General features: G+C 37.1%; 1 protein-coding gene across 1 annotated transcript in view; it reads right to left on the reverse strand.

The window, feature by feature from the left end:
• DNAH8 (dynein axonemal heavy chain 8) overlaps positions 1-16,765 on the reverse strand; it is a gene marked incomplete at both ends in the record, with an annotated part of 336,864 nt that overhangs the window by 108,079 nt on the left and 212,020 nt on the right. Inside the window, 6 exons of the mRNA XM_081042394.1 lie at positions 3,501-3,677; positions 4,628-4,731; positions 6,394-6,512; positions 8,339-8,565; positions 9,694-9,858; positions 15,874-16,027. Of these exons, the coding sequence (XP_080898520.1) occupies positions 3,501-3,677; positions 4,628-4,731; positions 6,394-6,512; positions 8,339-8,565; positions 9,694-9,858; positions 15,874-16,027 (946 nt within the window). The remainder of the gene's footprint in view (positions 1-3,500; positions 3,678-4,627; positions 4,732-6,393; positions 6,513-8,338; positions 8,566-9,693; positions 9,859-15,873; positions 16,028-16,765) is intronic.

Here is a 16,765-nt window from a genome sequence, read left to right on the forward strand (position 1 = left end):
TTAAGATTACAACAATTGAAATGAAGACTGCATTAGAGGGATTCAATGGTAGATTTGATGAAGCAGAAAATCGCATCAGCGATTTAGAAAACAAGGTAGCAGAGAACACCCAATCAGAAAAGCAAAAAGCAAAAAGAATCCAAGAAAAAAAAATGGGACAGTTTAAGGGGCCTCTGGGACAATATCAAGCGTACCAACATTTGCATCATAGGGGTACCAGAAAGAAAAGAGACAGAGCAAAGTATTGAAATTGTATTTGAAGAAATAATGACAGAAAACTTCTCTATCCAGGCAAAGAAAAGAAATACACAATACAAACCCAGGAAGTGCAGAGAGTCCCAAACAATATGAACCTGAAGAGGCTCACACTAAGACACATAATTAAAATACCAAAAAAAAAATTATACCAAATGTTAAACACAAAGTGACAATCTTAACAGCAGCAAGAGAAAGGAAGTTAGTTACCTACACGGAAGCTGCCATAAGAGTGTCAGCTGATTTCTCAACAGAAATTTTGCAGGTCAGAAGGGATTCACAGGAAATATTCAAAGTGAGGAAAAGAAAGGACCAGCAACCAAGATTACTCTACCCAACAAGGCCATCATTTAGAATTGAAGAACAGATAAAGAGATCCCCACACAAGAAAATGCTAAAGTTCATCACCACCAAACCAGTACTACAAGAATTGTTACAGGGACTTCTTTAAGACAAAAAAATAAATAAATAAATAAAAACAAAAAAACAAAAACAAACACGGGGACAGCCTGGTGGCTCAGGCGGTCGGAGCTCCATGCTCCTAACTCCGAAGGCTGCCAGTTCAATTCCCACATGGGCCAGTGGGCTCTCAACCACAAGGTTGCTGGTTCAACTCCTCGAGTCCCGCAAGGGATGGTGGGCTTTGCCCCCTGCAACTAAGATTGAACACAGCACCTTGAGCTGAGCTGCCTCCTGGATGGCTCAGTTGGTTAAAGCACCGGCTCTAAACCACAAGGTTGCCAGTTTGATTCCTTGAGTCCCGCAAGGGATGGTGGGCAGCGCCCCCTGCAAGTAAGATTGAACACGGCAACTTAAGCTGAGCTGCTGCTGAGCTCCTGGATGGCTCAGTTGGTTGGAGGGTGTTCTCTCAACCAAAAGGTTGCTGATTTCACTCCCGCAAGGGATGGTGGGCTGCGACCCCTGCAACTAGCAATGGCAACTAGACATGGAGCTGAGCTTGCCCTCCATAACTAAGACTGAAAGGACAACAACTTGAAGCTGAACAGCACCCTCCACAACTAAGATTGAAAGGACAACAACTTGACTTGGAAAAAAAAAGTCTTGGAAGTACACACTGTTCCCCAATAAAGTCCTGTTCCCCTTCCCCAATAAAATCTTAAACACACACACACACACACACACACCAAAAAAATAAAACACAACTAACCCAAAAATATGAATAATAAAGTGGCAATAACTACATATCTATAAACAATTGATTTCAATATAAATGTAGTAAATGCTCCAATGAAAGGATATAGGGTAGCTGAAAGGATAAGAAAACAAGACCCTTACATATACTATCTACAAGAGACTCAGTTCAGATCGAAAGACACACAAGGACTGAACATAAAGGGATGAAAAAGGTGTTTCACAAAAATAGAAACAACAACAAAATAGCTGCAGTAGCAATAGCTATACTAGACAAAATAGATTTTAAAACAAAGGCTATAACAAGAGTCCAAGAAGGACCCAGTAATCCCACTTCAGGGTATTTATCTAAAGAAACCCAAAATGCTACTTCAAAGGGACATGAGCATCCATATGTTCGTTGAAGAATTTTTCACAATGGCCAAAGAGGTGAGGGCAGCCTGGGTGTCTGCCAATGGATAAATGGATAAAGAGGAGGTGGTACATATATACAATGGAATATTGCTCAGTCATGGAAGGGAATGAGATCTTGCCATCTCTGGCAGCATGGGTGGACCTGAAGGGTATTCTGTTGAATGGAGCATGTCAGACAGAGACAGACAGGTGCAATGTGATTTCTCTTATATGTGGGATGTAAAGAACAAAATAAACATGCAAAACAGAAACAAACTCACAGACACAGAGAACATTTTGATGGCTGCTAGATGGGCAGTGGGTGAAAATGCGGAAGGGATTAAGAAGTACAAATGGGTTGTTAGAAAGTTTTCATTGGGATGTAGGTTATAGCATAAGGAATATAGTTGATAATATTGTAATAACTACATATGGTGCCAGATGGGTACTAGATTTATTGGGGTGATAGATAGTAGGGGGTTTGGGGCCAGCATGAAAATAGTGAAGGGATTAAGAAGTACAAATCAGTAGTTACAAAATAGTCACGGGAATGTAAAGTATAGGGAATATAGTCAATAATATGGTAATAACTGTGTATAGTTCCAAGGGGGTACTATACTGGGCTAGTCAGGGATCATTTATTAAAGTATATAAATGTCTAACCACTATGCTGTACATCTGAAATTAATATAAAATAATATTGAATATCAACTGTAATTGAAAAATTTTAAAAGGGGGGGTGGGAAGAAGAGGGGGAATAAGAGGATCTAATTTCCAGGTACTGTGTTTCCCTGAAAATAAGACCTAGCCGGACAATCAGCACTAATGAGTCTTTTGGAGCAAAAACTAATATAAGACCCAGTCTTATTTTACTATAATATAAGACGGGGTATAATGTAATATAATATAATACCAGGTATAATATAATACAATATAATACTGGGTCTTATATTAATTTTTGTTCCAAAAGAGGCATTAGAGTTGATTGTCCAGCTAGGTGTTATTTTCGGGGAAACACGGTATAAAACAAGTAAGCCATGGGGATGTAACACACAGCATAGGGAATATAGTCAATAATATTGTGCTATCGTGGTATGGTGTCAGGTGGTTATTGGATTCATCTTGGTGATCACTTCTTTAGGTATATAAATGTTGAATAACTATGGTGTACACCTGAAGCTAATATAATATCGTATGTTAGCTATATTTTAATAAAAATCTTTAAAAATTAAGAGGTATACATAGTACATATATGTGGAGATATTCTAACTACAACTTGACTGTTAAACCTTTAATATGTTAATTAATAATAGCTCTAAAGTTTGAGGCTTCTTTAAGCCTGGATATCCCATAAGTTGGGGTACAACAATGTACTTTACAGTTTGATACCTGAATTTATATACCTTTAATGAATTGCTATTTGTGGAATAATTACTTTTGTCTTTTGGGATAAAATTTGCCTCACATTTACCTCATCTGTAATGTAGCCTTTCTAATATAATTATGTTCAAAATAGGTACAGCTTTTTATTGTTTCAGGGAAACATATATTGGAACCAACAAATACATCCTTTATTAATACACAATGTCTTACAGCAAAAACAAAAACAAAAAGAATTCAGTTCAGTTTTCTGATTACATGTAATGAAACATGGTGCCTGCCAGGACTCGTGTGGGAAGGGATAATAATACACTACTCACATTCAGGGCTGCTTCTGCTTCTTCCAGTGCAGGTTTAGCCGCCTCCAGTTTGGTCTCAGCTTTTACTTTTTCATTGTCAATTTCATCCACAATTTTTTGGGCTTTGTCTTTCACCTCCTGCACTTCATTTTTTACTTTGGCTGAAGCTTGAGCACTTACTGTGACTTCTGCTAATACCTGTTAAATTGAGGAAACACATGAGAGCAAATAGAAACCTTTGAACAAAATTTATAGAATTGAGTAGTGAGAGAATATTGATTCAATATAATATAAAACATTAATAAGAGCAAATTTATTCCCCAACTAAGTCATCTGTATTTTAAGGCGTATTAAAGTAACTTCTTTGAGCAATTTCTGGCAGTCTGCTATTTCCTAAGCTTTCCTTGGGTTTAGAATAATATAAGTAAATATTTTAAGTTTTCAGAAAAATGCTATTTCTACTCTACATAATTTCTAGAAAGTTGAAACAATTCAAGTACATGTAATAGGATAACGTCAGAAACCAATTAAGCCTCATGTAACAACAAGAAAAACAGCTCATATTTTTAAAGTGCCTATCCTCACTCATTTCCGCAACTGGTTAAGGGTCAAGACTTAAGCATCTATTCTTCACCAACTTTCAGTAAGTGGAAGCTGAAAGCAGTCTGAGACTGGTGGGGTCAGAGATAAAGGAGCCGCACACATATATCCCTACCACGTTGGGAGCAGTATCTTTTTTTTTTTTTTTTTTAACTCTACCAGCTCTTTTTCTTATTCTTTTTCCTGCTTGGCACAAACTTCAGATGACAGTTGGGCCATCTATACACCTATAGCACGCAGAGACCTTAACAAGAAGACCAAATATAACCTTTAGTCAAGCAGAAATTTCATAAACAGATGACAGAGAACAAGAGAGACAAAGTCAGTGAAGAAAGAATAGTCTTACACCAGGTGGAGAATATAATAGTTTATTCATGTCTTGGTATGAGTTAAACAGAAATATCTAATGGTCTTTGTAAACATTATGTTATTGAAATAGTCTGTACATTTATACCACTTACTTCTTAGTAACATTTTTAAATGCTTTTTTTTTTTTTAATATGGGAAAATGTTCCTCACTATTAGTGATAAAATCAATGCAAACTCACTTCATCTGCTTTCACGGAAGCCACTGCCAATTCCTTCTCTTTTACTGCAAGATCCTGAGAGAGTTTTGCAACGGATTCACTTGCCTCCATAAGCTTATCAAGACCTTTATAAACACACACATACATACACTCTTAATGAGTAAATGAATATCCCTTCATCAAATATTTATTCAATATTTGCTACTTATAAGATATTGTATAAGTACTACAACAAATGCAAACTATTTATGGACAAAGTTTTAAAAATACATATATATTGGGAACAATAATACTGACCATATTTCTAAGAGTTTCAGGAAGGGGGTGAAGAAAATCGCTCTGATTGAAGAATATGATCAAGATACATTTAAGGGAAAGTCCTGGTGCCATACTGAGTAACATTAACTTAGTCAAGGAACTTAGTTGACAAATTTATGCTCCCCTTGGCTTTGCAAACACTTTGTAACTATCATTTTTTGCCTTTGAATCATATAGCAGCTGAGATGGCAAACAATACACATGATCTGTTAACATTTTTGTCATTCTCTTGCTATAAATATGAAAATAACTGCTAAAGCCTGTGCAACTGGCTCTGTGATTTTCAGTATTGTAGAGCAAAACAAGTAACTGAATTTCTCACCTTCAAGTGGGTTCTAGACAGAGGTGTTTTGGTAAATGTTTGGCATCTGGTCTCTTGAGGGGGAAGAGGAAGCACTCATTTATGTGTTTGCCAATTTCCATGGTGTAACTACCCCCACCATGGCTGATTTCACGCTACCAAGAGATTCTCAGTAGCACACCATTATATAATATTTCTACCATACAGATAGAATGAAAATAACGTCAAGAATATTAATAATAGTAAAACAGAGTAAAAATAACTAAAAAATGTTAAGTTTGGGGTATTTATTGCCTTCATTTTAAATATTTATTTAATTGTAAGTTTATGTGATTTCATTTTTAATAAAGACTGTTTAGCAACCAGATCATAAAATTCCCAAATGTAACAATCAGTTTTCAGGAGTCAGTAGAAAAAAGTAGCTTCAGCACACCAACGATTCTGGACCATCCCGTAGAAAAGCTGCAAGGAGGTGAGTCATGAAAGAACAACAGAAAGTTTCTTTCACTATGTATCCATCATCACCGTAATTTCACCGATCTTGGAGCTCAGTTATGCTATGTGACCAAGTTTTGTGTAGGAGAAATGAAAAGAAAGCACTAGGTGTTTGGGGCCAAATGGTTTCTAGATATATAATCTATTCTAATTTCTACTTTTCCTACTTGTATTACATATGCCGCACACTCAGAAAACCATTGCTCGGAGAAGCTCTTCTTGCTTTTATTTGTTTGCATTTGTTTCTGTTGTGCCTTTTCCTTTGTTAGAAGTTCGAGAAGCATTAACATGGTAAAGTGAATACAAATGGAGGGAAACTGTAATTAATGCAACCAAAAAATGAAATTGTGGTCAGTTCCCAAGAGCTGGTTTTCCCCATCTGCAAGCAGCAGCTCTGTGCCTGTGCCTGTGCCTGTGGCAGCTCAACAGGGTAGGCCCAGAGTTCAAAGGACAGGGAGAAATGGTTCTAGAAAGAAAACAAGCCCCCTCTGCTTAGATTTTCTTCTGCCCTGAGTTTCTTGACAGGTCAAGAGACCCTTAAGAACATTCCTTCAAAATAATCTATTACTAACAATAAAGTTAGTATTTCATGTTCAAACACAGCAATACCCACCAAACAAAATATTGGAATTTATATCAAATGAGCCCTTAAAAGAAATTCCATTCTGCTTACCAATATTCATACGTTCAGCTTGTCCATTAATATATTTCACCTTTTCAGCATAAATGTTTTTATAACCATTAACAAATGAGAGATAAGATTTGGGAGTCACGTGCGCTCTCCGACGGTATCTGAAAGCAGAACAGAAAAATGGTCTTCGTCTTTGTCATTCTGGTGTGCTACAATGTCAGAACATATGCTCTTCCCACTGGGAAATCAGTGTCACTCCAGAGCCTGAGTCACAGTGGGAGGGCAGGAATTGTGAATGACTTCCCTAGAGGTGATGTAGAAAGAACACTAAATATCTGAAGCTTTGACCTCTTAGGGGTCTTCGACTCCACCCTTACCCCACTCAGGGCTTCTGTTTCCTCATCTGGAAAACTGAGAAAAGAATCACTGCTTTATACCTGCCAGAATTTTGTGAAGACAAAAAATACACAAATGGAGTATGTAAAAACACTTTGTAAACTGTAAGGTTCTATATAACTATTAGGGCTAAGTGAAGTGAATTCGTACTATGATCTGCTTTCATTCAAGTAGGAACCAGCTGGGCTCACTGAGGTGAAAACTGGTCTCCCCATGACACCCTGGATCGTCCTTAAAATCAAGGCAGCCACATTTGATTCAAACATTTAACTCACTATGGCCTTTATTACAGTAATTATATCTAGCAATAAAAATAAATAAATTAAATAATTATATACAGGAAAATCTCAAGTAAAAGAGCTCCTCACATACTATTAAAGTCATTTTACCTCATATTAATATTTCAGTTTTGGAGTTCTGAAGACTGCTAACATTAAAAATATTAAGGACTTGGGCATGTATGTGACTATTATTAAAGTGTTATATAAATATTATATTCAGAATAAATTTCTACAACCTAAGAGGACATGAAAAATTTGAAAAAATACACCAAATTTTTTGAAAATAAAGACCCAGGTTTTTGCGGCTTTACAGAGGTAAAAATTTCTTTCCAAAGGTGATGGTAGCAAAAGGAATTCAACTGAAGTAGAAAGAAAATCTTCCTAATAGTAATAATTAATATTCACGAATTCACCAAGAATATCCAGGAGATTATCTTGAACTATTCAAGAGGGGTGGTTTGGGTATGGTGTTAGGTAAAGAAAATGGTCCAGGATAAACACTTTTGTGAGATAGGGACCCCTGGAAAATCAATTAAAGTGTTACCCAGACTCTCTCTGCAGAAAATTAGGCAGAGTCCTTTGGGCAGGTTCAGCACCCTCTGAAGTCCATCCACTAACCCTAAGGGAGAAGCCTATTGTTCCAGAAATCCACCTTGGCTCCACTATTCATGTCAACTATACACAGTAACTATCATGCTTTTGGGGGGAAAAAGTTGTATTTTCGAACTGCTGACACCGGCTTTCACATATGAACACCATTGCTGCTTTTAGTGAGTGGACTGTCCTATAGTCAATTAAAATTTTGTTTCATAATTATTTGGCATAAAAACAAGGTCAAACATGCATGACTTGATAAGACTGAGGCAAACACAAAACCTAAATATACCCTTAACAGAAGGCAGTAAAGAAACTTTAAAACAGTGTATTTCTTTAATCAAAATAAATGCATTTCACACACAAAAAAATGCATTTGGATGAGAAACTAATTTTAAACAGTTTATAATGAATTAGTTCAGTCATTCTCAAAAAAAATTAAGTAAATGAAATTAAGTGATCCATTAAACATGTGTTACTTTGAGGCCTGAAGGGAAAGAGGTGCTTAAGTATAGACACTGATTAATTTTTAAATCTCATTTATTTATAATGTTTTCAATACCTAATCACCACAAAATCAAAGCAAGAAAAAATATACGTGCAGCTGACTTCGTGTTCAATACGAAGAGTTGTTTTTTTTACTGGATGTGCAATTTAATTCTTCTTTGGAGTAAACTGTGGTTCTGTAGTTGTCATGCTTACGCAATGTCACTTACCTTTGGAAATAACTTTCACAGCTCTCTGAAACCATGTCATGGAAGAGGCCCATTGTTTCTACCACTTGCCTTTTAGTCTCATTAGAGCAGACAATACTATAGCCTGAAAGGAAATAGGAGGCCACAGCCACCAGAGCCTCCTTAGGCCAACGACTGAACCAGTCCATAGTGCAACCTGATATCAGGCCAGGAAATTTCAAAGAACGGGCGCGGAACTTTTCACCAACCTGTGGACAGAAAAGTCAGAAAGCATTAGAAACACAAATCGATTTACAAGTAGGCTGGAGAGAGGTTTATGCATTCTGAGACAGCGATGTAACATCACAATTAAAAAAAATATCTCGGGCTGTATTAATAAGTAAATTAAATATCCAGATGAAGGGAGGTAATATTTCTACACTCTTCTCTGTCCTAAGACTACTTCTGCATTCTTGGATTCAATTCTAGAAGCTACCTCTTAAGAGGAAACTGACAGACTAGAACTCATGTAGACAGAAATGACCAGGAAAGTGAAAGTCCTGGACATGAGAGCAAGTGAGAATAGCAGCAGGACCAGGAGGTGTTTCGTCTAAAAAGGAAACCATTTTGTAAGTCTGCAAAAACCTTCTCCAGATACGTGAGGAGCTGTATGTGGGAGAGGGGTTGGGTTCAATTTATATAACTGAAACAGAATCACAGGAGGAAAGACAGAGACACAAATTTCTATTGATTATAAAGAAGAACTTTCTGGCTATTAGACAATCTGAAAATTATGCAGCTACCTTGTAAGTTAGTGAGCCCACCCCCTCCCCTCAAGGGCAGACCTGACCAATAGAAATTTCTGTGATGATGGAAACCCTCTCCATATGTGTTTTCCAGTATGCTAGCGACCAGCCAGATGTAGTAGTTGAGCACTTGAAATGGAGCTACTGGGACTGAGAAATTTTATTTTTACTTAATTTTAATTAATTAAAATTTAAATGGCCATACATGTCTACTGGCCACTATATGGACAGCACAGTGAGCTACAGATAATCAAATGTACATAGGGACACACTAGCTGGTATGTCTAGATTGCAGGGAGAGCTGGACAAGATTATATAACCAAATCCCTTACAACTCAAATCTGTGTCTCTAAGTAATTAATAAAAGAGTAGGCTAAACAATAATTTCGAATAAGATGGATATGTTAAATTATTATACTTTGGTATGAGATTTCAGTCAGTGGGGATTAATGGTAGTAAAGGGTTAATTTTATTTCAATGTAACGTACGCATATCATTTCAGTTTCTGAGAATTTCAGAGAAGGTTAACAAACTATATAAATATGTTTAAATAAGTAACTCCTCCTACATAGACACAAAATAAAAACTCACTGGAGAGAAGCAGAGAACAACATGCAAGTTCTTCCGTGACCTTGAAATGAAATACTCATACAGATTATCAAAGGTAGGAGGATGGCGAGGCAGCTCCTTCTTCATCACTGATATCAGCCCTTGGGTGATTTCATCCATCTCATCCCGAGCAAACAAATTTGAAATCTTTGAAGATTAGACAAGAAAGTGTTCTGTATTTTATTTACTTTTTTAAAAAGATTTTTATTAAAATACAGCTAACATACAATATTATATTAGTTTCAGGTATAGACCACAGTTATTCAACCTTTCTTTACCTAGGAAAGTGATCACCATGATAAATCCAGCAACCATCTGACACCGTACCACGCTATCACAATATTATTAACTATATTCCCTATGCTGTACGTTACATCCAGATGACTTACTTGTTTTATACCTGGAACATTGAATCTCTTATTTCCCTTCACCTTTTCACACTTTTTAAATTTTTCAGTTGTAGTTGATGTTCAATATTATTTTATATTAATTTCAGGTGTCCAGCATATGGTTACACATTGATACAATTTATGAAGTGATCCACCCTGACTAGTCTAGTACCCACCTGTAGGTCATTTATATATATATTTAAGTTTATTGGGGTGACAATTGTTAGTAAAATTACAAAGATTCCAGGTGTACAATTCTGTATTACATCGTCTATAAATCCCGTTGTGTGTTCACCACCCACCCAGAGTCAGTTCTCCTTCCATCACTATATATTTGATCCCCCTTACCCTCATCTCCCACCCCCCACTTTACCCTCTGGTAACCACAAAACTATTGTCTGTGTCTGTGAGTTTTTGTTTCTTCACTTGTTTGTCTTGCTCTTTTGTTGTTTTTGGTTTATATACCACATATCAGTGAAATCATATGGTTCTCTGCTTTTTCTGTCTGACTTATTTCACTTAGCATTATACTCTCAAGATCCATCCATGTTGTCACAAATGCTCCTATATCATCTTTCCTTAACGCCGAATAGTATTCCATTGTGTATATATACCACAACTTCTTTATCCATTCATCTATCGAAGGACATTTTGGTTGTTTCCATGTCTTGGCCACGGTAAATAAAGCTGCAATGAACATTGGAGCACACGTGTCTTTATGTATAAATGTTTTCAGATTTTTTTGGTAGATACCCAGGAGAGGGATTGCTGGGTCATATGGTAATTCTATTTGTAATTTTTTGAGGAACCTCCAAACTACCTTCCATAGCGGCTGCACCAGTCTGCATTCCCACTAACAGTGCATGAGGGTTCCTTTTTCTCCACAGCCTCTCCAACACTTGTTACTATTTGTCTTGTTGATGGTAGCCATTCTGACAGGGGTGAAGTGATATCTCATTGTGGTTTTTCTTTGCCTTTCTCTGATGATTAGTGATGTTGAGCATTTTTTCATAATGTCTATTTGCCATTTGTATGTCCTCTTTGGAGAAATGTCTCTTCAGGTCCTCTCCCCATTTTTCAATTGGGTTGTTTTTTTAGTTGTTGTTGTTGTTGAGTTGCATGAATTCTTTGTATACTTTTGATATTAGCCCCTTATCGGAGGCACCGTTTGCAACAATCTTCTCCCATTCAGTTGGTTGCCTCTTTATTTTGTCGATGGTTTCTTTTGCTGTGCAGAAGCTTTTAAGTTTGATGTAGTCCCATTCGTTTATTTTAGCTTTTACTTCCCTTGCCTTTAGAGTCAAATTCATAAAATGCTCTTTGAACCCAAGGTCCATATTTAGTACCTATGTTTTCTTCGATGCAGTTTATTGTGTCAGGTCTTATGCTTAAGTCTTTGATCCATTTTGAATTAATTTTGGTACATGGTGACAGATAGCAGTCCAGTTTCATTCTTTTCCTCGTGGCTATCCAATTCTGCCAACACCATTTATTGAAGAGGCTGTCTTTCCTCCATTGTATGTTTCTGGCTTTTTTGTCAAAAATTATCTGTCCATATTTATGTGGTTTTATTTCTGGGTTCTCAATTCTATTCCATTGGTCTATGTGTCTGTTTCTCTGCCAATACCAAGCTGTTTTGATTATTGTAGCCCCGTAGTACAAGCTAAAGTCAGGGAGTGTGATACCTCCTGTATTGTTCTTTTTTCTTAAGATTGCTTTGGCTATTCGGGGTCTTTTGTGGTTCCAAACAAATCTGATGATTTTTTTGTTCTATTTCTTTAAAAAATGCCATTGGGATTTTGATGGGGATTGCATTAAATCTGTATACTGCTTTGGGTAATATGGCCATTTTAACTATGTTGATTCTTCCAATCCATGTGCACGGAATGTCTTTCCATTTCTTATTTTTTCTATTGTCTTTTTGTTGTCTATTTCATTTAGTTCTACTCTGATTTTTGTTATTTCCTTTCTTCTGCTGACCTTGGGTTTCATTTGTTTTTCTTTTTCTAGTTCTTTAAGGTGTAATGTGAGGTTATTTATTTGGGAATTTTTCTTGTTTCTTGAGATAGGCCTGTAATGATATAAATTTCCCTCTTAAAACAGCTTTCGCTGCATCCCAAAAATTTTGGTAGGATGTATTTTCATTGTCATTTGTTTCTATGTATCTTTTGAGCTCTCCTCTAATTTCTTCTTTGACCTGGTCGTTCTTTAAAAGTATGTTGTTCAATCTCCATGTATTTATGTTTTTTCCTGCTTTCGTTTTGCAGTTGATATCCAATTTCAAAAAAAATTTGTTAATCTTTTCAAAGAACCAGGTCTTTGTCACATTATTTTTATGTTGCCACAAATTGTCCCTGTTGATGGTGGTCGAATAGCCTCCGTTAGTATTTCTTGTAGTGCAGGTCGTGTATTAGATAATTCCCTCAGCTTCTGTATGTCCTCCTTCATATCTTAAGCATATCTTTGCTGGATATATTATTCTTGGCTCATAATTTCTCTCTTTCAATAGTTTGAATATGTGGGTCTACTCCCTCCTGGCTTGTAGAGTTTCTGCTGAAAAATCTGATGATAATCTAATGGGCTTTCCTTTGTAAGTTACTGTCTTCTCTTCCCTGGCTGCCTTGCGGATTCTTTCTTTGTTGCTGATTTCAGACAGCTTCAATACGATGTGCCTTGGAGAAGGACTGTTGGGATTGAGATAATTAGGTGTTCTATTTGCTTCTTGGATTCAAGGATCCAGTTCTGTCCACAAGTTTGGGAAGTTCTCATCGACAATTTGTTTGAATATATTCTCTGTACCATTCTCTCTGTCTTCTCCTTCTGGTATGCCCATTATTCTTACATTGCTCTTTCTGATGGAGTCAGAAAGTTCTTGTAGAGTTTTTTCATTTCTTTTAAGTCTCAAGTCTCTTTCTTCTTCCATCCGTGTCATTTCCAGGTTTCTATCTTTGATGTCACTGATTCTTTCCTCCATTTGGTCACTTCTACTACCTCAGCTGGCTATTTCATTCTGCATTTCTTCTACTGAGTTCTTAATCACCATAAATTCTATTTAGTTCTTTTTTTAAAATTTCAATCTCATTCGTAAAATGCTCATGTTGTTCTTTGTTTGTGTTTCGAAATTCATTAATCTGCCTTTCTGTGATTTCTTGCATCTCATTGAGTTTTTTCAGAACTGCAATCTTGAATTTTCTATCATTTAAATCACGTATTTCCATATCTTCAAGTTCCTTTTCTGGAGACTTTTCACTTTCTTTCTGAGCTGTCTTGTTCCCTTCGTTATTCATGGCAATTACTGATTTATTATTTCTCTTCCTAGACATCTATAGGAGTGGCTTCTGCAACAGGTTGATAGGAAGAGGTTTTTCTTTTGTTTTCCAGTACTTGTTGGTAGAATGTTTTATTTTCTCTCCGACTGCAGCCTTTTTTTCTCTCTCGCACTGTAGTGCTATGTTTTCTCTGCACTATTCCAGCTTCTCACACAATGGGGGGATTCCCTGGGAGACAGGCTTCTCCTCTGTTAATAGTTCTCCTGGGTCACAGGGCGCAGTGTCTGCGTGGGTATTCGGAGAGCTTTTGAAGTTCCAAAGCTTTTCCTGCACCAGATTCAGAGCCCGTGAGTTTCAGCAGTTCTGTTTACTCCTGCAGGGATCCGCCCAGATAGGTGGGGTCAGGTGCAGGGTGAGTCCTGATAGGTGGCCCAGAGCAATGGTGGCGACCACCACCACAGCCGGTCCTGCTTCTACAGCTCCCTCTCCTTTGCTGGAACTAGTTGGGCTGCGAATCTGTGTCTGTGGTCCACAGTTCTCAGAGCAGCAAATATTCTGTTCTTTTGATCTGACACTGCTACTGTTCAGCTTCTAGCACTGGGCTGGGCGGGTCGGGGCGAGCTCTGTGAGGGTGGGGAGTGGGCGGCTAGTCTCAGTACCTAAGGCTTCCGTTCTCTGCTCAGCAGTGAGGGCTTAAACCACCGTTTTCAGCCTTCTTCCCTCAGTCTTTTCTCCGAGGTCTCTGCTGTAAGCATTGGGTTCAGCCATGTTATATGCTGTCCCCTCAGTCCTGTGGGCCATAATGGAGACCTAAGCAGTCCGAGTTCTTTCCTCTCCTGCAGCTGCGGTAGTTCCAGAATGCAGCAAGCTTGGAGCACTGAGCTAGGTCTGCGTTCTGAGCCCGCGCGGCTCTGTCTCTGCACTTCTCCCTTCCCTCCTCCCCCACTCGTGTGATTCGCGGACCTTTAGGTGAATTCAGTAGTGGGACTCTTAGTCTTGCTTGTGTGCTGTGCAGGGTGTCCTTTGTGGAGTTATAGCTGTTCGATTAGTTGTAAATTCCAGGGAAGATTTACAGAGGCTTACCTCACTCCACTATTTTGATGACATCTCAGGTCATTTATATTTAATATTTTATATTAATGGTGAAATTTACATTTACCACTTTACTGTTTTTTTCTTTATGTTTCATATTCATCTTTGACTGCTTTTTGTGTGTTAAATATGTTTTTAAGGAGTATAATATTCTGTTTATTTTAATCATCTTTGGAGTTATTTTGCCTAAATTGTAGAATAGTTTTTGCTGGATTTAGAATTTATTGAGCAGATTGAGCAATTAAATTAGGAGCAAATTATGTTTCCTTTTGCCCAAATAGCTATCACTAAAAAGCTATCTCTCTACCATTCCAATCATCTATTCAAAATGTCCTGTGATGTCCTCTCTTTTCTAACATATAGTCAGTCTCAATTCTGGCTCCAATGTAGTTAACCATCTCATGCACCAATAAGCACCCATAGACACCATTGTGCAGGGAAGAATTAACACAGGAAGCCTGATTTTGAGAAAAGTATGGTTGGCTGGCATCTGGGAACTCGGCTTTTGGAATGCCTTTTCCATTGCTAATTTATAAGGTTGTTCCAGTGTGCCTAGACTATTTATACAAACATTGGGATATATGTTGTACATCTGCATTCCTCTGGGAGTCTGGAATTTTGGCAGTTGTGGCTAGGCAGGGAGTACATGGCCAGCCTCCCAATAAAACCGCTGGACTCTGAACCTCAAACAGACTTCCCTGGAACAGAAACAAAGTGTATGTGTTATGGTGCTTCACTACTGGGGGAAAACCACATTCTGTATGGCCCCTTTGGTGAGAATGCAGGAAGCCTGCACATGGATTTCTCCAGATTCCACCTGATGTGTCTTTTTCTTTACTGATCTGGCTGTGAATCCTTACTGTGTTGCTTTAATGAATCTTAGTTGGGATTACAAGTATATGCTGAATCCCATGAGTCCAAGCACATGAGTGATCATGAAAGTGCTGGTAAGTGGTATCAGAAGTGGTGACACTAACATTGACATACAGCTAGTGGAACTTTTTCAACCCGTCTATACTCCTGACTACTCGATAGATGGATGGATGGATGGATGGATAGATGGATGGATGGATGGATGGATGGATGGATAGATAGATAGATAGATAAACTTTGTTCCTCCTAAAATAAGTTATAGGATCAAATTAAAGATTGAAGAGAAAAATTAGCCATCAAATTTAACATGAGACAAAGCACACACAAAAAAAATCTAGAAGTAGGCAGCATTAATTTGACAGAAACTTCAAAAAATTTACCAAATCTCATATCATTTTAGAAATTAATCATCTCTAAAATGAAAAACATGTGCTAAATGACCTCTCTTGCTGAAGGTTGCCAAACGGTTGCTGCTTTTTCTACCCAAATATAATTTACATTTTCTAAATATAAGCTTTTTCTCCACTTTTGAGACCTACCTCCCCTGAAGATAGCAGGTTGTTAAGATATTCGAGAAATGCCTCATCTTTTATTTCATTGTCAGTAAAGATGAAGGTAATGCCTTTTCCATCAGCACCGGCAACTTTGTACAAAAATTTTAAGTCATCTATTAGATTATTCACATTATAAGACCTAAAAAGAGAAGTGGTAAAAAATGTAAAGTTAAAAATATATATAGTCATAATTTACCTCAAAATACAATATAACCCATGATGATTAGAGCATAATCTGCTTCTGCTCTAAGAGATATTAAGTAGTAATACCTACTAAAAAACACAGTGATTAGAGTGAAATAGCTATATGTTACCATTCAAAACACATGTTTTTAGAGAAGTGAGAAATGGGGGATTTACCAGAAGTGACTTATGAAGAGTAATTGGGAATAAAGAAACGAACTTTTATTTCCTGCAATCTGACAGTCTTCAGCAACAGATTTTTGCCCAAGGGAATACATGTATAATATCTAAAACTAATCTGAAATTTGGATGAGTTTGGATTGGTAAAAAGTGGAGATAAATTACAAATTATAAAATTTATCTCTACTTTTATATTATATATAGTGGTAATTTGTGCATCTCACTAAGTGTCTTGATATAGAGAAAGCCTCAAGAAAAAAAGATGTCTTATGCAATGTGATATAAGTAATAGAAATCTTCTAATTGTGTGATTATGAGATTTTGAAAAGAAGAACTTGGTTTCTGTTTTTCTGTTTCCTCTGTTTCCTACTAAATGTGTATGCTACCAGAGGTGAAGTATAAAAATAAAGCAGTCATTTTCTGAAGTGTTGTATATATATCTTCATGAGTAAGTTGATGACAAAGACTATAAAGAAACCTTCACTTAAAAGAGGTTTTATAGGGCAAGTAATAG

Source organism: Rhinolophus hipposideros (assembly GCF_964194185.1).
Source record: "Rhinolophus hipposideros genome assembly, chromosome: 3".
In the NCBI taxonomy this organism is placed as follows: Eukaryota; Metazoa; Chordata; class Mammalia; order Chiroptera; family Rhinolophidae; genus Rhinolophus; species Rhinolophus hipposideros.